The sequence below is a fragment of the Sarcophilus harrisii genome, chromosome 1 (genome assembly GCF_902635505.1).
Source record: "Sarcophilus harrisii chromosome 1, mSarHar1.11, whole genome shotgun sequence".
NCBI lineage: Eukaryota > Metazoa > Chordata > Mammalia > Dasyuromorphia > Dasyuridae > Sarcophilus > Sarcophilus harrisii.
In genome coordinates, this window is record NC_045426.1 from 84,572,126 (window position 1) to 84,592,787 (window position 20,662).

The 20,662-nt window shown below is 49.6% G+C and overlaps 1 protein-coding gene across 2 annotated transcripts in view; it reads right to left on the reverse strand.

Moving 5' to 3' along the window:
* Window positions 1-20,662, reverse strand: part of BSN (bassoon presynaptic cytomatrix protein) — a 117,074-nt gene that overhangs the window by 21,901 nt on the left and 74,511 nt on the right. For both annotated transcript variants that reach the window (XM_031959159.1, XM_031959166.1), the window contains exons 3-4: window positions 7,888-8,316; window positions 919-7,656 (exon numbers count right to left, since the gene is read on the reverse strand). In XM_031959159.1, coding sequence (XP_031815019.1) covers window positions 919-7,656; window positions 7,888-8,316 — 7,167 coding nt within the window. The remainder of the gene's footprint in view (window positions 1-918; window positions 7,657-7,887; window positions 8,317-20,662) is intronic.

The following is a 20,662-nucleotide window of genomic DNA, read 5'->3' on the forward strand; positions in this document are numbered from 1 at the left end:
AGATTTGAATCCTGATTTTATAATATACTATCTTGGTGACCTTGGATGAATCAATCTGTTTTGGCCTGTTTGCTCACCTGGTGGAGATTACCTCTAAGGTTCCTTCTAACTCTAAATATGTGAGCATTTCATCCTATAAGTATAACAGTCTACAATCTAGCATTCTCAGAGGGTAACAGTGAGAGATCAGGTTGGCACTAGACTGTAGATGACCTTGAATGTTAATGTTTGAGGGATTGGACTTTATTTGGTAGGCAATAGGAGATGACTGAAGAATTTTAAGCAAATTTTAAAACAAATGTTTTACAAATAATAGTTGTTATATCACTTAAATAATAATCATTGGCTATATAACTCTTTATGGTTTTCCAAGCATTCTCCCTGTGGCAATCTCATGAGACAGGTGGTGCATGTATTATCACCCTCATTGTAGAGATAAGAAAACTGAGGCTCAGAGAGGGAAAATGAGTCATTTGGTTGGTGAATGGCAGAGATGGAAACCACATCCAAGTCTGTTTCCTTTAAGTCTAGTGTTTTTTTTCCACTAAACCATACAAAGCAGTAATGTTTCTGTCTGACAAAATGTCGCCAGATGTATTTATCTGCAGTTTGTGTAGGTTTGCATTGCCATATCAGCTACCAGTATACAAGAGTACAGATTAGGAACCCATTTTGTACCCCTGTCTGGAAGTTTTAGAAGTTCCTATAAACAAACCTTCCTTTCATGTATGACCTTCCAGGGGAGGTTTCTCCTATTTTCCTTAAAGGGCCAGGACAAGGTACTGTTACTCCAGAGTGGTAGCGGGTTTTTCCCCCACCCTCCTGGCCCCCCTGCCGCCACCACCACCATCACCACTATTTTCCTTGATCCCAAAGCATTTTTTGGCTTTCCTCCCTTACCCCGACGGTCTCCCTTACCTGACTGCCCTGGAGGACCTGTTGCTGATAGAGGGAGAACCTCTCTTTGGCTGACTCTTCGGCAGTGGGGCTGATGGGCTTGGGGTCCGACAGGGACCTCTGCATGGTTTTCATGGGGCGAGGCACAGTCTGTTGGCGCTGGGCGCTGTCGGCAGTGAAATGCTTCTGTGGCGTTACATGGGCCTTGTTCAATCTCTCACTGGAAGCAAAGGAGGATTCCAGGAGTCGGTGTGGGGACAAGGGAGAGACAGGCGAGTAGAGAACCTGAGGAGACTTGGGCGGTTGACGTGTCACTAGCTGGGAAAGGGACTCGGTAGGCAGATGAGTCTGGTAACCAATCTCTAAGGGATCTGGCTTCTTCTTCTCAAATTTCCCAAGGCCCTGCTGCCGGGGCTCCAGGGGTCCAGTCGTGACAATCTGAATGCTGGGGGTGTAGGGGGTGATAGCTGCTGGTCCTGGGAGTTGGGGCACCACAATCCCCTGGGCCTGAGCCTCCGGCTCTGTCTGGCAGGCCAGGCTCTCTCCCTTCTGAGTCTTCTCTGGGGCTGAGATATATTTGATAATTTCCACTTTGGGGTCCGGGGTGGTGATGTGAATGGAGGGCGAGACCCTCAGCAGCTGATCGGGCTCTGTCTGCACCGAGCAGTCACTGATGGTCTGGATGCCCACACTAGACTTGCTCCTAGGCGAGGAGGAGTCGTGCTTGCTGTCGGAAACCGAGTCTGCGTGGCGCGAGAAGCGGGTGCGGCGCCTGCGGACAGGCTGCTCCCAGTCGGCATTGTCCTCGTCGTCTGTCTGCACGCTGCAGTCCGTGCTCCGCCGAGTCCGGCGCCTCCGGGACATAAAGTACCGCTCCTCCCCGTCCTCCTCATCTGTCTGCACGCTGCTGTCCGTGATCTTCTTGACCACGTAAGGCTCGTGGGACTCCTCCATCTCGTAAGCATCGCGGAGCCGGGGCATTGAATGCCGCTTCTTGAGGCCCCTGCCGGCCTCCCAGTGATCCTCCGTCTGCAGAGACATGTCTGAGGCGGAGCTGGGGAGGGGCCTCGGGGGCCCCGGCTCTCGCTGCTGCCCAGTCCCCTCCATCCCCATGGCGGCGGTGGCCATGAAAGCCTGATTTATGGGAGGCCAGTACTGGCCATTCGGGGCCATGGTGCGCTGCATTTCCAGGGCGATCTCCGTGACGGCTTGGGGAGGCAGCCTCCCGGAGGGGTCGCACACCGGAGGGAAGGGAGTCTTCTGCCTCTTCTGCTCCTCCAGCTGCTGCTGCAGCTGCTGCTGCAGCTGCTGGATCTGCTCCAGCTGCAGGCGCTGCTGGGCCAGCTGCTCCCTCTGCAAGGCAAACTGGGCCTGGCGTTCCTCCTGTTGCTGCTGCAAGACTTGGTGCTTGATGGTCTGCAGCTCCTGGATCTCCCTTTGGACCAGCATCTGCTCCTTCTCCCGGTGCCGCTGCAGCTCCACGCGCTCCCGCTCCAGCTCCTCGTGGAGCCGCAGCTGGCGCAGCTTCTCCAGCTCCACGCGCTCCCGTTCCATCTGCAGCAGGTGCTCTTGCTGCTTCCTCTGCCTCTCCTCTTCTTTCTCTTCCTTCTCTGCGCCTCCGGCTTTGGCCAGGACTGCCACCGGGGGCGCTTCTCCCGGCTGCTTCTGACCCGGCAGGTGGGCCGGTGCCGGGCCGGCCTCTTTGGATCCCCCTGGGGCGGCGGCGGCGGCGGCGGCGGCGGCTGCTGCTGCTGCTGGCTCTTCCCTAGCGCTGCCCAGCGGCTGCTCAGTTCTCTGCAGACCTCCCGCCGCTGCGGCCGCCCCTGCCACTGGCTTCCCAGCAGGTCCAGGGGTCAAGCTGCTCCCAGCCACAGTGGTGGCCGGGCCTGCCTTGCCCAGGTACAAGGGACCGTCGATCCCGGGGGCCGTTGTGATGGCTGGAAATCTGCTTGGGGGTGGATATCGATACAGCCCCTGGGGCATGAGAGGAACCCGGGGGGCCACCACCGGGACTCGGGTCAGGCTGGCAAGAGGCACAGGGGTAATGGTACCCGGGCCATACGGTCTGTAGATGCCTCGAACCATAGGCCGAAGCACTGATGCCGGCTGGGTGGTGATGGGAAGAGTTGACGCAATTGGTGTGTTGATGGTAGAATAAATCATCCCATCAGCGGCGCGAACCGTGGCTGTTGAAGGGAAGAGCTGCCTGATGGCCGCTGCTCCCTGCCCCGCTGCGGGACTGTACTGGGCTAGCTTCCCAAAGCTCTGCCGGCCTTCGGGGAAGTTTGGGTTGATCATCATGTTGGGTTTGATGGCTGCCAGGCCCTGCTGGGCGCCGGCTCCGGGCCCAGGCCTGGAGCCGTACTGCAGGAGCTCCGGACTGCTGCTGTGCCGGCCCCCGTACTGGTCCATGGAGTTGAGAGCTGCACACATGCGGCTGATCTCGCGAGCCGTGGTGGCGCTGTACTGAGCCAGGTTGGACTCTTGGAAGCCCGCCAGGTCTGCCCGAGGCGAGTACCGGTAATCCGAGTAGATGTTGGAGGCGGAGCTATACCTCCTCATGGGGAGTGGGTGGCCCATCAGGTCTGGGGGCTGTCTCAGGTCTGTGAAGGAGCCGTATTGCATTCCCTGGGCCAGGTAGCGGCTGTCAAAGCCGATGCTGTAGGAGTGCTTCATGGTGGTGAGGTCCATCGCTGAGTCTCCCCCCGCGGGCTGGAAGAATTGGTCGCTTTTGTGTGGGTAATAATTCAGGCCGGCCTCAGCCAGGTTGGTGTCAGACATGGAGGAGTAAAGCCTTCCCATGAGGCCATGGGAATACAATTTCTGCTCCTCATAGAGCCTAGGACCCACGGCCTGCTCCCTGTATTGGGATGGCTCAGGGAGGTCCTGCTCACGGGGCCCATAAAACGGAAGGGTGCTCTGGCTGGGCTGGGCTGTGTCCGCTACATTTTTCTCGGGCATCTTCGAGGATGGATGGAAAGTCCCGGTGCAGCTGCTGCTGAAGGGGAATTTGTAGACCACATCACAGCAAGCTACTTGACTCTCAGGTTTGATCCCAGTGAGGTCCAGAGCACTGGCAGGCTCTTCTTTGACCAGCTTGGTCACTGCCCCAGTGGCCATATCATCCATCTGTACCATCATCATGTGAGGTTTCTTCCCCCCGAGCTGCGGGGGCACACTGTGTGCTTTGAGTTCTGCGGGCACACCCCGGTAGGCATCAGAACTCGGCTCTGCAGGGTATGGCTTGATGCTGACGTTCTGCGCTGGGCTCATCTGAGTGATGAGAATGTCTTTTTTAACTAAAGGTGCCATCTGGTTGGGCAGGTTATATCGGGCGAACTTGGTTTGCTGGGGACTGCCAGCTTCTTTTGGCTTTGCACGGGGCCCACCTTGGTAAGGACCGGTCTGCACAGCTTGCTCCACGTGTTTGACCTGGGTCAAACACACGGGGCTTCCTGTCCCCTGTCCGAAGTCCAGCCTGTTCTGGAAAGGGTCTCCATAGACCACGGGTTGCTTTGGCTGAGACACGAGCATCGAGGAAGCCACGGTGATGCTCACAGTGGTGGAGGTCCCGATGAAGGTGTGGGTGTGCTCCTGGGCATTGAGGTTGATGATGAGGGGCTGCACGGTGGTGGACTGCCGGCCCGGAGACTGGTCTAAGGTGAGACAGTATTTCCTGGCCTCAGCGGCCAGGGAAGTCAGGTCCATGCCTCGGTCAGTAATGATGATTGGAGTGGACTTCATAGCTGTCCTCAAGTCAACCGCGGAACTGGTGGGTGGTTTGGGTCCCGGTTCCACCCGGGAGGTCCCGGGGACTGACGAGATCCTGCACAGGGAGATGTTCTCAGCAGGCAGGGAGCCCCAGCCGTACAGAGCGGCTGTGCCGTCCATGGCTGGGGTCACCTGCCCCTTGGCAGCGTTCATGGGAACAATGGCACTTGAAGTGGGGGTTCTTTCCCCCTTGGGGAAGCTGTGCAGGGACTGTTCCTGTAGGAGCTGTGCTCCGTTGACCTGTACTGACTGGCTGTAGCTGTGAATGGTAGGTTGATGTCTGGTTGGAGATGAAGCTGGTGAGGTGGAAGAACTGGCGTTGACCAGCTTAGTTTGGCTGGCTGCATCTGAGGCTAAAGTGATGACCATGAAAGGAGATTCTTGAGAAGACTGCTGCCTGGTGAGGCGAGGGGAGCTGGAGCGGTGTGGTGTCTGCGTACCCTGAGCAACCATGGAGGACGGGGCGGGGCCGACGGGGCTCCTGGGGACGTCGGAGGGGAGAAGTGGGCCATGGGTCTGGGTGGAGAACTCTGCGGTGGACTTGGGCCCCATTCTGCCAATGGCAGAGGGGAGACCCTCCATCGGAGAGGTTGGGGAAAGGGGTGGGCTTGCGCTCTTGAAGCCGGGATAGCTTTTCGATGACAAAGGAGCACTGGGCTTGCCATCACTCACGCTCTGAAGCCTGTCTCTAGAAGGCAGCCCACAGGTGTCCGGGAGGACCTGAGCCTGGAGCATCTCGTCAGTCTGCGCGCCGTAGCTTGCGGTGGTGGGGAGTGAAGGCTCCTGGCCGGCGGGGGACGTAGCGGCTGTGTAAACACGGGGTCTGCCCGCAGTACTAGAAGCCACGGTTGTGACCGAAGGGGTCCCTTTGCTGTAAGTGAGAGGAGCTGTCACTCCCTTGAGAGCAGAGCTGGGAGAAGCAGGGGAGCTGAGAAGCTTGAGGGCATCCTGAGGCTCTTTCGCAAAATGCTGGGTGACTCGCACGTCGGGAATAAGCCGGCTCCCCCCGCTGTCGGAGGAGAAGGACAGCGGGGCCGCAAGCTGGGTGGGGCTGGTGCCGGGAGTGAGGGGGCCGCCGTTCTGCCTCATCAGCTCACTGTAAGCACTCTCCGCATTCAGAAACTGCTTCTCCTGGTAAGCGTCCTCTCGCTCCTTCTTCTCCTCCTGGTAAGCCAGGTCCCGGGAAGAGGCCTGGTGCATCCTGGCTATGCTCTGGGACGTCTGGAGGATCTCCTCATAGACGGCTCCCGCGTCGGCAGCCTCGGGCTCGTAGCGGGGCTGGGACTGCCCGGACGCGTACTCGTAGTCCTCGATGTACTGGTACTCAAAGCTGCCCTGCCCCCGGCCGCTGGGCGGCGCCTGCTGCCCCTGCTGCTTCTGCAGCAGCTCGGCCTTCCTCATCATCTCCTCGTAGGCCTCCTCCGCGCTTTTCAAGGGCTTGCTGGAAGGGTAGCTGGGGCCGCCGGCCGCCTTCTCGGTGGGGGAGTAGAGGGACATGAAGGTGGGCAGGTTGTATTCGCTGCCAGACTTGTAGAGCTTGGAGGGGCCCATCTCGAAGCCCTCGGCCTCGGAGTCGAGGGAGGGCGACGGAGAGTACTCGGAGCAGGAGGAGCGGTGCAGCTCCTCCATCTCGGCCGCCTGGCGCAGCTCCTCGGTGGGCGAGGCGTCCTCGATGGGGGACAGGTTGCTGGGGGGAGTCTTGGAGCGCTCGCGCCTCCGCTGGGCCCTGAGCTCCTCTTTGTCCCTCTTGGTCTTGCGGGCCGTGCTCCGGATGCGCTGCTGCTCCACCTCCCGCATCTTCTCCTGCTCCCGCAGCAGCTCCTCTTCCTCTCGGAGCTCCTCTTCCTCGGAGGAGTCCTCGATGGTGGGGAGCAGGGGGCCGTGGGAGCGGTGGCGGGCTTTCCGCTGCTGCTTGACCTCCTCCAGCCTTTGCCGGCGGCTGGGGCTGCTGTCGCTGTCTTCTTCGAGGGAGGACAGGGACGTGGGGGAGGTGCCCGAGGTGTAGCTGGGCGTGGTGGCGGGCAGCGTGGAGGAGTACTCTCCGCGGGAGCGGTCCTCGGGCGACCCCGTCAAGCTCTCCATCTCCAGCTCGGGCTCCCTGTCCAAGCTGATGTCCGCCTCCTGGCTGAGCTCCATCTCGCGGCTGTAGTTGTTGGTGCTGTTGAGCTCGATGGTCTTGAAGCGGCGCAGGCCCCCCTGCAGGGCCGCCACGTCCTCGGGCTCGGGGGCGCCCGCCTCCTTCAGCTCCTCCTCGTAGCAGGTGGTGGCGTTGTGAGGCAGCCGCCTCTTGGGGGCGGCGGCCTCGGGGCCCTGCTCGGGGCCGGCCTTGGCGCCGCCCTTCCTCAGACCGAACTCGGCCCGCTCGTAGTCGGCGCCCTCCTCCTCCTCCTCCAGGTTGTCCTCCTCCAGGTTGTCCTCCTCGGCGCTCATCTCCAAGATCTGCCTCCGCATGAAGTCCTCGTCCCCCTCGGCGTCCCCGCCCGCCGGGCGCGCGGGCAGCGGGGAGAGCCCGCCCTCGCTGCTGTCCTCCACGTAGTCGTGGCGTAGCTTGCTGCCGAAGTCGTCCGACGACTCGGCCGTGTCCCTGGCGTCCCTCTGCTTCTCCCACTCGAGGGAATCCTCGTCCTCCTCCAGGATGTCCTCCAGCTCCTCGTCAGAGTCAAAGGCCTCGGGGGTGATGGAGAGGGAGCGAGGCCTCTGCCTCTGCTTGGGCTCCTCCCGCTGCTGGGGGCGAGCCTTGGCCGGCTCCCCGGGGGCGCCGCCCGGGGCCTCCAGGAGGGGGCGCATGCTGCTCTCGAGCTTGTTGAGTTCCGAGGGGCTGGGCGGGCCGGGCTTGCCCACGCCGGCCGTGTTCAGCTGCTCCTCCTCCTGCTGCACCAGGCCCGTGATCTCGCTCTGCGAGCTGGAGATCCCATCGGACGAGTAACCGGTGTCGCTGAGGCTCTGGGGGCTGCGGGACAGGTCCTGGGAATAAGGCTTGCTCGGGTCCTGCAATGCAAACAGGCCATTAAGGGAGCGCTCCGGCGGGAGGGGGGGGGGGTGATTCTAGAACCCCGCAACTATAATTCTGTGTCATTTCAGGCCAGCCCTTCCCTCCCTGGGCCCAGTTTTCCCACGTAAAAGGAGGGCGTTGGAGGGCTCCGAGGCCCTTCCAGCAGGGCCCCTCCTCCGGGTTATGCATGTGAGTGGCTGGGACCCCACCCCGGGAAGGCCACTGACCTCGTGCTCACTCCCTCTCGGGGCCTCTGCGACGGAGGCCACCTTGCTGTCGGCCGGAGGCGGTTCGGCCCGTTTGGGCCCATCCTTCATCTTGGGAGACTCGGTGAGCGTGCTTGGCAGAGGGGATGGCTTCGGCACTTGTTTGGCTTCGGCTGGGCCGCTGGGCTTCTTCTCCTGGGGGCCGCCTGGGGGCTTGCTGGGTTCGGATGTCCTGAGGTGCTTGGTCTGGAGGCTGGGCGAGGTGTGGGGGGTCTGCCCTGGCCCTGGGGCCGGGGGCCCTTTCTGCTTCTGCGGGGAGGGACTGGCTTGGTGTCGGGGCGAGCTTGTGGGTGTCTGCTTGGGGGTGGGCAGGGGCACGGGGGCCGGGTCACCTAGGCTTCCTTCCAGCAGCCTCTGCGTTTGGCAGTTCAGACAGAGCCACTCATTTTTCTGCAAAAAGGGACCAAATACAAGGCAACATTAATTGACCTTTCTCTGCCTCCATTTCTTCATCTGTAAAACAGAGATAATAAAAGCACTGGCCTCTCTGGGTTGCTGTGAGGACCAAATGAAATGATAATTGTTAAGTGCTTTTTTAGTACAGTGCCTGGTACACAGTAGGCACTACATAATTGCTAACCATGATTATTTCTTTAGCTTAATAAATAAGTACTTATTCCCTCCCCTCCATCTTCCCTTCACTATGAAGACCCCCACTGAGGAAGACTCCATTTTGATCATCCTCCTCTGACACAGCCCTCGTTGTTGGGAAGTTTTCTTCAACAACAAAACAAGATCTGTCTCTGCACCTTTCCTCATCGTCCCTTGTTTCGCCTGTCTGAGGCCAGGCAAGACCAATCTAATTTCTCTTCCAAATGGCTGCTCTTCCACACTCAAATATTGCCCTTATCCCCCGGCACCGCCCCGCACTTCCCATCTCCTTTCCTGCAGAATAAATAAAGCCCCACTTATTCGGCCAGTCCCTCCATGGCCTGGTCTGAATCCTTCAATTGTACTTTGCAGTGAGGCTTGAGCAGAGCCCAGCAGGGCCTTCGCCTCCCATCAGGATCAGGGCCTCCTTGTCTTGAGCAGAGAGCTCCTGATGGCCTTACTCTCAATGGAAGGAGCAGCTTCCAAACAGGACTTGTTCCTAGCATATGCCTTCATTTCTCTCCTGTTACCTACAGGATCTTGGACATTCATTCCTTGGGCTTTCTATAGCTCCTGTCCCCTGTTCGTGCCATTCTAGCCCTCAAATTTAATAGGAAGCCTTAGGATATTTGAACTTGGGGCTGGTCCCAGTCAAGTAGGATATGGCATAAAGTAAGGCTTTATGTCCCTGGGGGAAAATTAAACTGAACTATGAGGGCTGGCTCTGGGTAGTGCAACAGGCCCAGAGCTGAGTCTAGCTATGAGCAGAGAGCACATTCCCTGGCCTGGAAGCCAGGGAGAAGGAGCCCAGAACTCAGACCTAGAGTATAAAGAACTGGAATCCAGCCCCAAGCCCAGAATCAAGCCTTAGAAAGAAGAAAGTCCAGAGCCCAGCCCTGGGCAAGAGAGCCTAGAACTCAGGGAACCACAGGGAGCGAGAGAAGGAGAGAAAAGAGAGAGATAGAGACTGGAAAAGAAAGATAGGAGAGGAAAAGTGATAGAGACAGGAGGGAGCGAGACAGAGACAGAGGGGGGGGGGAAGAGGGAAGAGAGAAGAAAGAGAGCGTTAGCAAGGGAGCCAGAGCTAGTGCCCAAGGCAAAGGACCCTAGGGCCTAGACCAGGGCCCAGCCCCAGGGCACCCCAGGGAGAAAGCAGCATTGCAAGTAGAGATCAGGGGCTCCTGCCAGGCAAGAAAAGCTATTTTTATCTCCCCTGAGTGGCCAGAAATAGAAAGATTTCTCAGGCTGCTATTTCCTACTATCTCAGCTTCTAGGCTTTAAATCTCATGGTTTCCTTTGGGATGAAGCAAAGGTGCTTCATTCCTGCTCAGCCCAGAGTGAAGACCCTCAGGTCCATTTGGGTGCTTCCCTCCTTCCCATGCCCTCTGGCCTGAGTTTCTTACTTTACAGATGAGGAAACTGAGACCAAGAGAGGCCAAATAATTTGTGCAAGTTACAGAGATAGTAAGTGATGAGAAAGCATTTGAATTCAGGACTTTTGAAGTATCTGTGCTCAAGGTCCTTCCAGGGCTCTCTTATTTGCACTTAAAAGCTCTTAGAATCAGAACCGAGGAAGTGCTTGTCCCTTGGTGACTCTTTGCCCTGGTTTTGGGTAGGGAGACCTGAGCTCTCAGGCTGTCTAAGGCTACAGATCTGTGAAGCTGCCAGCTAAATCACAAGCTCCTGCAGTGATTTCAGTGATATCAACTCAAGCTCAGAAGCAGGGTCCTATTAGGCAAGGCAGGGCTGCAGGTCCAGGAATCTGTGGCCCATCTTGGCCAGGTCAGGGACAGGGGTCAGGAAAAAGAGACTGTGGTTCAGCATCTTTCCATTTGGATCAGAGAATTGGTCAAAACCCATATCACTCTCTGGATATCTGTGGACTTATAGCATATCAGAATTGGGATGGACCTTAAAGATTCTGAATTTGGAACTGGATGAGACTTTAGAGACTACCTCATGGAATTAGACTTTGAACTAGGGTCCTCTGCCTCCAAACTCAAGGTCACCCAGTTTCTCATGGGCAGAGGAACACAGCTGCACAGGAATCAGACCTGGGAAGGACCCTAGCCATCAGCCGATCTAACCTCCTTTACAGATGAGGAAATTTAGCCCCAGGGAAGGGAGAGTTCTTTGCTTAAGGTCATGAAGGGGGTTGGATCTTCTGCTAATAGCCTTCAGGACTTCTGGCCATCTGCGTGTTCACGAACCCCCCCTTAGGAAGCTGGTGAGTGTCCCCTCGTTCAACCTTTGAAGAGTGTTCTAATCCTGTCAACACCTGCCAGACAGGATATACAGAGGCTCAGATACTGCTGTGGTGCCCATCAGGGATTCCTCACTAATGGAGCTACCTCAAGGGCCTTCAGCAATGCTCTCTAAACAAAGGGCCGGCTTGGGCAACAGGAGGGCATCAATTATGCACACTCATGTTACAAACTCAGGATAGGGAAGATGGAGGAAACTCAGGAACCCAGAGGGGGCTCCTCCGGAGGTTAAACTCCCAAGTTTACCACTAATCAGGCCCCACTTTCTCCCTTTTCCTCACCAGTCCTCTAAGGCTGTTTTGTTTGTTTGTTTATTACTTGGCAGTAAACAGTCCCTTCCGTGGGGATTCCCTCTCCAGATTACCATTTTAGGAAGGACCTCACTTTTACCTGGCTGGCCTCTGGTCTCCTCCTCAACTGCCAAATTGCTATGCCCGGCCCTGATCTCTCCTAATATTAAATTGCAGACTTCTTATTTCCAACTGCCTATGAGGTAGCTAGTTCTGCCTGGCCTTCCCCCAACTCCATTTGTTTAAAACTGAACTCAGAGGACTTTGGGAACCGAGTGTGGTTCACAACACAGCATTTTCACTCTTTTTATCATTTGCTTGCATTTTATTTTCTTTCTCATTTTTTCTGGTTTGATTTGATTTTTCTTATGCATCGGGGACTGTATAAATATGTATGCATATATTGGATTTAACACATATTTCTACCATGTTTAACATATATTGGACTACTTGCCTTCCAGGGGAGGGGATAAGGGGAATGGGGAGAATTGGAATAGAAGGTTTTGCTAATGTTGAAGAATTGTCCATACAATATATTTTGAAAAATAAAAAGCTTTAATAAAGAAAAAAATCTTCTCCACCAAACTAGCCTTTTCTCCCAACTACCCAGAGCTTTTCTATGGCACCCATTTCCCAGAGACCCACACTTTAAAAAAGCACAGGATAAAATACAAATTTCTTAGTCTGGCATCATACCCCTTTACAAGTTCCATCCTTAACTCACAGAATTTCTCTTCACTATCCATTTTACAGCCAAATCACCAACCAGGAGGGATTCTGGTGGAGAGGTGGTGGGGTGGGTAGAGCAATTAGAGGATGTGGGATCTTGCCCTCACTTAGCCCTCTTTCCTCATCTGGACTATGGAGGGCATAGCGATGGATGATAATGTCTCTTCCCACTCTAGAGTTCTGATCCTCAAAGTCCAAATCTATGATCCTACATCCTTCCTTGTCCTGTCTCCACTCATTCATGAAGACCAAGAGCCAATTCTCTAAGTATTGGAATCTTTTTTTTAAGGTCCAGTTCCTCCAAAAAGATTTCCTTGAATTCTTTCTCTCCTCCCCAATCCAGGTGAAATGATTTCTTCCTCCTCAAATTCCTCCTATCCCTTTAACTGGCCCTCTCCTTTGCTCCCATCTATGAACTTCCTTATGTTGTACTCTTAGATTGAAAAATCTTTGAAGGGCATCTTTTTTTTTTCCATCTTTTTATGCTCTTCTCTGACCATAGCAACCTGAATTCAGAAAATGATTAACCCGTCTTTGTTGAGTTTAATGGAAATTCCTAGATAACATAATTACAGACCATACACTTACAAGGAAACTGTCTCTGGACCCTGACAGGACCTCAGATTCCCAACTTTCTTCTTCCCTTCAGTCTGTTCCTAGATATTGAAAGAAAGCCGAGTTCTGACAGGAGGTGACCAGCTGGTAAGAGAGTCCAAAGCCAGGCTATGCAAAGATCCCTTGGAGGAAATGGAGGTGTTTAGCCTGGAGAAGAGAAGTATCTCTTCTGATGCTTTCAAGGGTATAAAGAACTCCTAAGTCGAGGAGGGATTATGAATGTTTTGCTTGGCAAGAGGGAGCACATCTGGAGTAATGGATGGCTGTGGGAGGCAAGCACATTTCAGCTAGAAACGAGGAAAAACTTCCAGTTGAGTAGAATTGTTACCAAAGTCCAAAGAACTGTATTGGGAAAAAGGGAGCTCCTCATGACTAGAAATCACAGGATCATACAATGTAGAGCTGGAAAGGACCTCAAAAGCCTTCAAATATAACATTCATTTTTACAGATGAGGAAACTGAGGCACTAAGAAATTAAGTGGCTTGTCCAGCATCACACAGCTGGTAAGTTTCTGAGGTGAAATTTGAGCCTAGGTCTTAATGGCTCCAAGTGCAATGTTTTCTCCATTACTTCCTGCTGCCTCCAGAGGTTGGATCGTTAGGGATATTACAGAAAGGATTTCTGATCAGATTTTTATTAACTAGAATCAATTCAACAATCACTTATTAAGTGCCTAAAGTGTGCATGATGCTGTTCTAAGTATTGAGAAGATGGAGACAAAAATGAAAAAGGGTATCTGCCCTTAAGAAGATTATGATCAAGGATCAGTGTTGAAAAATTATCCTTGCATGTGTTTTGAAAATAAAAAAAACTTAAATTAAAAAGAATAAGCTTATGATAACTTAGTGATACAATATATAAACAGATAAGTCAAAGCAGGGAGGTGGTGCAGATAGTGGAAATCAAGAAGACTCATGACTTCAAATCTGACCTTAGATACTAGCAGTATGACTCTGGACAAATCACTTAATCCTGTTTGCCTCAGGTTCCTCATCTGTAAAATGAGCTGGAGAAGGAAATGGCAAACCACTGCAGTATGTTTATCAAGAACTGCCCCCCCCCAAAATAGTGTCACAATGAGTTGGATACAACTGAATCACAACAAAAGGAAGATAATTTTTTAAAAAAGGAAAAGCTGAGAAGAAAAGCTCTCAGAGAAAAACTAGAAAAAGTGGCATCTAAAAGTAATGGATTTAAGGAAGAAAAGGATTCTAAGAGGTAGGGGTAAGGGGAATGTGACAGAAACATAAAGGGATCAATCAATTAAGAGAAATAATGTGAAGAAAGAATGGAAAGGTCAGCTGGCACCCCATGTAAAAGGCTTTAAATGTCATCAGAGTAGGAGTACATGTTTAAATTTGAGGCAGGATTGTGACATATTCAGAATTGTATTTCAGAGTCATTTGATAAACTGGCCATGAAATGAATCATGTAGAGAGGTGCTGATGGTATAAGAGAGACTAATTAGAATAAGGATTCTTAATCTAGAGTCTATGAGTTGTTTTGAAAGTCATTTTAATAATTATACTTCAATATAATTGGTTTCCTTGGTACTCCTATTCATTTTATACATTTCCTTGGTATTCCTGTTCATTTTATACATTTTAAAATGTTATTCTGAGAAGGGATCCACAGACTTCATCAGACTGACAGAGGGATCCTGGACCTAGACAGACAGACAGACACACACACACGCGCACACACATACACACACACAAAATTCAGATCTCTTGAATTAGAAGGTTATTGCAAGAATCCAGATGAAAGATGATGAGCTAGAGTACACTATAACTGGGGAAAGAAGATGGATATAAAATATATTTACTGGAGGGAGGGAGGAATAACAAGACTCAATAAGTAACTAGAGGAGGTGAGGAAAAGTAAAAATGACTCCCAGGTTGTAAATCTAACAGTGGCTAACAATGTGATCTTGAGAAACTCATTTCACTTTGCTTGTTTCCTTCTCTGGCACCTGTCTTTCTGGCTTTGGAGGAAGAAAGTCCTTTAAACCTTAAATTATTATAGAAATTATCATATTTCCTCTGAGTTTTGCAGATACTTTTTCTTCTTCTCCAGTAAGTAAGGTCAACTCAACTCATATTTCTTATTTCCCAAGCAGCCCATCCTCCCTTTAGTACTTTTGGGATCTAACCCTTCTTTCGTTGTAGATGTATCTGAAAGTCACAATGTATGCTATAAGAGAGACTGAGAAGCCACCAGAGATTCTCCAGGAAGCAGCAGAACCAGCTTCTAAACCAGAGGTCATCATATGGCATTCTGGGGAAAGCCCCAAGTCACAGAATTATAAGATTTGGAGCAGAAAAGGATCTTAGAGATAACATAACCCAGGGGCCTGCGACCTTTTATGGACCCCTGGGGCATTCTGGTGAAGCCTATGGCTGAATAGCCTTTCTCAGGATATTGTTTGTATCTTTATTTATTTATTTTAGTAATTTGTACTTTATTAAGGACAAATATAAAGTCTACTTTGATGTAGAAATTCAACTTCACAAATGTATGGGAAAGAAGAATAAACAGAATTTTTTCTAAGATAAAACCTATACCGAGATATAAATTTCATTATAAACGTACATACAAATTCTGAGGCTTCTGTAAAGAACAGTTTTCTTTATTTAGGCTCCCCTTAGTACTGACATCACATTCTATCTGTCATTTTGCTTATTCTCTTCTATTTCTTTGGATTTTTAAGGGGTTTGACAGTTACTGGAATTCTTTCCTTTTCTTTATTCCAATAACCATCAAACCCCTCAGAAATCCAGAGAAATAGGATATTGTTAAATGCATAAAATAAAATATATGGATCGCAAAGGAAACAAATTATACTGGAATATAGTTATCATATTTTAAAAAAAGATCATATATATAGATACAAAAATATTTATAGCAGTTCTTTTTTCAAGGCAAAGAACTGGAAATTGAGGGGATCCCCATAAATTGGGGAATGGCTGAATAAATTGTGGTATGTGGTTATGAGCAAAATGCTCAAGGGAAAACCTAGAAAGTCCTCCACGGGCTCAAGCAAAGTGAAATGTACTGTGTATAAAGTAATAGCAATGTTGTGGGATGATCAGCTGTGAATGCCTTTGCTATTCTCAGCAATACAATTATCCAAGACTATTCTGAAGGACTTATGATAAAAAATGCTATCTATTCTCAGAAAAAGAACTGATTGCGTCTGAATACAGAGTAAACCATATTTTTTAATACTTTTTTAAAATGGAAGGTTTTGGGGGAGCAAGGGATCTATATTTTCTTTCACAACATGACTTTTATGGAAATGTTTTGCATAATTTCATAGGTGCCTTCTTAATGGGGGGGGTGTGAGTAGGGAAAAAGGGAGAGAACTCAAAGTTTTAAAAACAAATGTAAAAATTGTTTTATGTGTAACTGAGGAAAATAAAAATATTATAACCAAAAAAAGAAAAGAAAAACTAATTAAAATAAAATAAAAATAAGATCACAGTCCCCATGTTAAGAACTTCTGACTTTGTCTAACGTTTTTTTTTTAACCAGTGAGAATCATAGAAAGAGAATCACTTGCCCATGGTTACAGAGTAAGTAGTAGGGAGGGGATTCATACATATACCAAGATATAGTACCTAATATTTTTTCATAATGGATTCAATTCATTGGAGATAATGGAACTTATACAAATCACACATCAAGGAAGCCTTGGATTAGTCCTCAGTAGACTTCGGTGAGTGAGTGAATCCAGTTCTGCTCTGGAGGCTCTTGCTCCTGCATCTGGGCTTTTTCCAGCCCTATTCCTCTATCAATAGTCATCCAGAAGTAGCAGAACTATTGGTGGTGTGAGCCTTAGCTCTTTCACTAATATTCTGTGTCTGGCCAAATCCCTTCCTTCCTGTAGGTCTCATTTTCCTGGTCTGTAAAAATAAGGCAGGTAAAAATAAAGTAAATGATCTCTGAGGTTCCTTCCAGCCCAATCTACTCTAAAGATTCTGCCTTCTGATTCCAGATCCGTTTTTCTCTCTAGTTCATCACACTGTCAGCTCCGGGAAGGCAGAAGAAATATTTGTTGAATGAATGAATGAATGAAAATAACCTAGGAGGAAATGGATTTGGATAGGTTCCCAGTGTAATCAACAAAAGAAGATTCAGGAAAAGTCAGTTTCATCTTTTGAAAATTCCTCTAGCCTTTGGCAGAGCAAGAAATGAAGGAGATGTTTTGAGCTGAAGCTGTTTTCATGAAACAAAGCAAAGAAGCCCATGGAAAGGACATTGGAGCTGGGCCTCAAAAGCCAAATAAGATGTTCATTTCCAAAATGAAATCCTTTTTTTTTTTTTTTTTTTTTTTGCTGGTTAGCACTCCAAACAGCCAGGACCCATCCCTTACCTCCATGATGCTCGTCCTGAGAAGACTTGGGTAATCAACCAACCCTGGGTCACTGGGTAATCATCCAACAAGGATTTCTCAAATACTGAAAACATACTAAGCACTGTTAGCTTATATTCTACTGGCCAGCGGGGAAGGGACACAACATTGTTCCCAGAAAAGTAAATGTAGGATCCATACAAAGCAGGTGTGGGGTGGGAGGCCACTAACAATCGAGCAGATCAGGAGCCACGACCTTAAAGAGAACTGGGTGGATGCGTAAGGAGGAAGAGTATTCCAGACATGAGGGGAAGTCAGTATAAATATATGGAGGCAGGAAATGGAAGGTCCTGTATATGGAACGGCTTAAAATAAAGTAACATGTAATCAGCCTGGCAAGACAGGCAGAAGCCTTACTGTGAGCAATTTATATTTTATCCTGGAGGGAAACACTGAAACTTCTGGTTAAATTTGTGCTTTAGGAATATCAGTCTTGTAGCTATGTGGAAGATAGAATGGAGGGGCTCCAGATTTGAGGGAGAAGTCCAACAAGGAGACTCTAGCAAGAGTTCTGTTAGGAGGTAATACAGGCCTGGACTAGGACAGCTGTGATGTGAGTAGAGAGAAGTGGATGGGCATGAGAAACCTGGAGCTAGAATTTATATAACACATGGAAACTGATGAGGTTAGAAGGGATCAAGATTGAAGGTGATTCCTAAATTGCAAAGCCTAGTATTTTAAAGAATGGTAAGGTCTTCAACAGATATAGGAAAATGAAGAAGAGAAAAGACAGCAAGTTCCCTTTTGGACATTCTGAGTTTGAGTTGTCTATGGGACATTGCAATGGAGGAGTGGGACCAAGGAGAGATAAGGGCAAGACATAGATAGGTTTAAGTAATCTGATGAAATCTTATCATTGAGAGTAGAGGGTCCACAATAGGAGACCCCCTTCATGCATAAGAGATGGGATGTGACTGATGGTTCTGTAAAAGGTGATTGAGGACAGGCCCAATAGATAAAGATGAGAACCACAACAGAATTGTCATGAAAACTCAGCGAGGAGAGAACATTCATTCAGCAGGGGGTGGGGCTATCAATGGTATCATAGACTGCAGAGGAATTAAAAAGGATGAGAACTGAGAAAATGCCAAGAATGGACCTTTTTCCACCACTGGAGATTTTCTTTTAGGATTAGGAAAGTTAGCAAGGGGGAGCTGTTCATTTGCTTACAGGAGTGGGAGGATAAGGGACACATCTCTTTGACTTATGCTTCCTGAACTGAATTCAAATCAATGTAAGTAAGCAAGCATTTGTTAAATATCAAATATATTCAAAGGCCTATGCTAATGCTAGAGATAAAGAGGGAAAAAAAGAAAGGAAGGAAGGAAGGAAGGGATGGAGGAAGGAAAGGAGAAAGGGAGGGAAGGAGGAAGGAAGGAAAGAAGGGATGGAGGGAGGGAGGGAGAGAAAGAGGGAGGGAAGGAGAGAGAAAGGGAGGGAGGGAAAGGAGGAACAAGAGAGGGAGGGAAGAAAGGAGTGGGAGGAAGGAAGGAAGGGAAGAAAAGAGGGAGGAAGGAGAAAAGAGAAGGAAGGAGGGAAGAAGAAAAGAAAAGAAAGAATAGTTGCTTTCAAGGAAGTTATATTGTAAAGAATATAACTGGTTTGGGAATTTAAGGTGGCTTAGAATCTGGGCCACAGGGAGGAATGTGGCCTATGAATAACATACATTTGGGTTGCCCAAGACTTTAGATCTAGTTTAATCCACAGGTCATCTTACTCCAGAACTCCAGATAGATGTGTAATTAGAATTAATGGTGATGATGAGGAAGATCACAGAGATTTGAGCTAGAGTAAATGTTAACATTTGGTTCAATCTCCTCATTTTGTAGATAAAGAAGCTTTGGCTTTAGTCTCATATGGAATATGTGGTTCTTCCCTTCAACAAAGTGTTCCATTTATGACCTTGATTGCACCCTTTCTCTAGCAGTGTATAATAGAGTCTCACCTCATATTTTCAATCTTTCCCTATTTACTGGCTCCTTCAATACTGTCTACAAATATGCTTCCCCACTTAACCCAACTATCTCCTCAAGCTATTGCTCTAGGTCCCTCCTCCTTCTCATAACAAAACTTTTCTAGTTTTCTAGAGCTTTTTCTAAAGCTCTCTGCACTCATAGCCTTTACCACATGGTCTCATCACACTGACTTTTTTCTAACAACTTGTGACCTGACTTCCAAACTCATCACTCAGCTGGAACTTTTTCCTCCAAAGTTATCAATGATCCTTTAATTGCCAAGTCATCTTGGCTCCTTGGCAGCATCTGCTACTATTGATCACCATCTCTTCTGTCTTTCCTCGGCTTTTGTGACACAGTTCTCTCCTGAATCTTTTACCTGTAGGATGCTGAGACTAGTTTTTCTTTACTGCATCATATCCACATTCCATCCTCTAATCATGACCATTCCCAAAGTTTACCCAGCACCTAGTATATAGATAAAAACAGGTAGACAATTATGTACACACAAGACATCTGGTGATGATCTCAGAGCAGTAGTAGTTGGGAGTGGAGTTGGATGGGGAGAACCACTTTGAGGCCTCCTGAAGAAGTTGGGAATTGAGGCCGAGTTTTGAAGAAGGCCAGAAAAGGAAGGAGACAGAGACAGGGAGAGAAAGTGTTCCAGACACAGGGACTTCCAGTAGAAGGGACAAAGTAGAGAGATGGAGTGTTGTGTGTGAGGACCAGCCAAGGAAACTATACTGACAGCTGAATTGTAGTGTGTGTGTGTGTGTGTGTGTGTAAGAAAACTGGAAAGGTTGGAAGAAGCCAGGTTATGAAGCACTTCAAATGGCAAGCAGAGAATCTGATATTTAATTTTGGAAGAAATAGGAAGTGTACTGGAGTTTATTAAAGTGTATGTGTGGAGAAGGGTCAGAACTGCACTTTAGGAAGATCACTCTAGCAGCTGAGTGGAGGAAGGTCTAGGATAAAAAGGGACTGGGGGCAATGAGAGCAAAAAGAAGACAATATTTCAGGCATGAGACGACAGGGGCCTGCCTTGGGGAAGGGACTGGGTAAGTGGAGAGAAAGGGATGTTTATGAAGATATGGTGAAGGTGGAATAGACAAAAGTTGCCAACAGATTGGATATGTTGAGTTAGTGCAAATGAGTTGAATGCAAGACCTTTCTTTTGTTGATGGACCTTAAAATGGACTGGCCAAAGGATCACATGTTTAATGAACAAACTCTAGGGGATCCTTCTCCATGTAACTTCCTACCACTACCCCCCATATACAAAAAAAAAAGCAGATGGGGTGAGTTTATGAGCCTTCCTAGAAGGAGGGTACAATTTCCTCCAAGGGGACTTCCCTATTCATGACCTTTTCTGACTTCCGAGGACCTTTACAAGTGAACCTCACACTGGGACTCCTAGATGTCCTCTGTCCAATGCTGACCTCCCTGTACCCTGCATCTAAGTACTGTATTTCCTTCCACTGCAAAGATGCCCCCGAGAAATCTGAACACATAGAACTCAGCTAGAATTTAAGGCTGGCAGTGACAGTCCAGACCACCAGAGGGAGCAATGCTGCCGGCCATGGGCGCATCCCTATCCAAGATGCTCAGGAGAATCCTAAATTGGAGTAGTTCTCCATTCAGCTAAACATACTCTTATTAAGTGCCTTCTTCCACACGCGGGGGGCCGCTGCCGACTCTTGTGGGATTTGGAGGGTCTGTCTACGCCATCAAACTCCGGGAGTTCTGCCCTCAAACTCTGCTTCTAGATCTTTCGGGAAGAACACTGGGTTTAGGATCAGAGGACATGGGTTTGAATTTGAGTATGGCTATTTAGTACCTAGGTGACTGTGGGATAGTCCCTGCCCCTCTCCGAACCA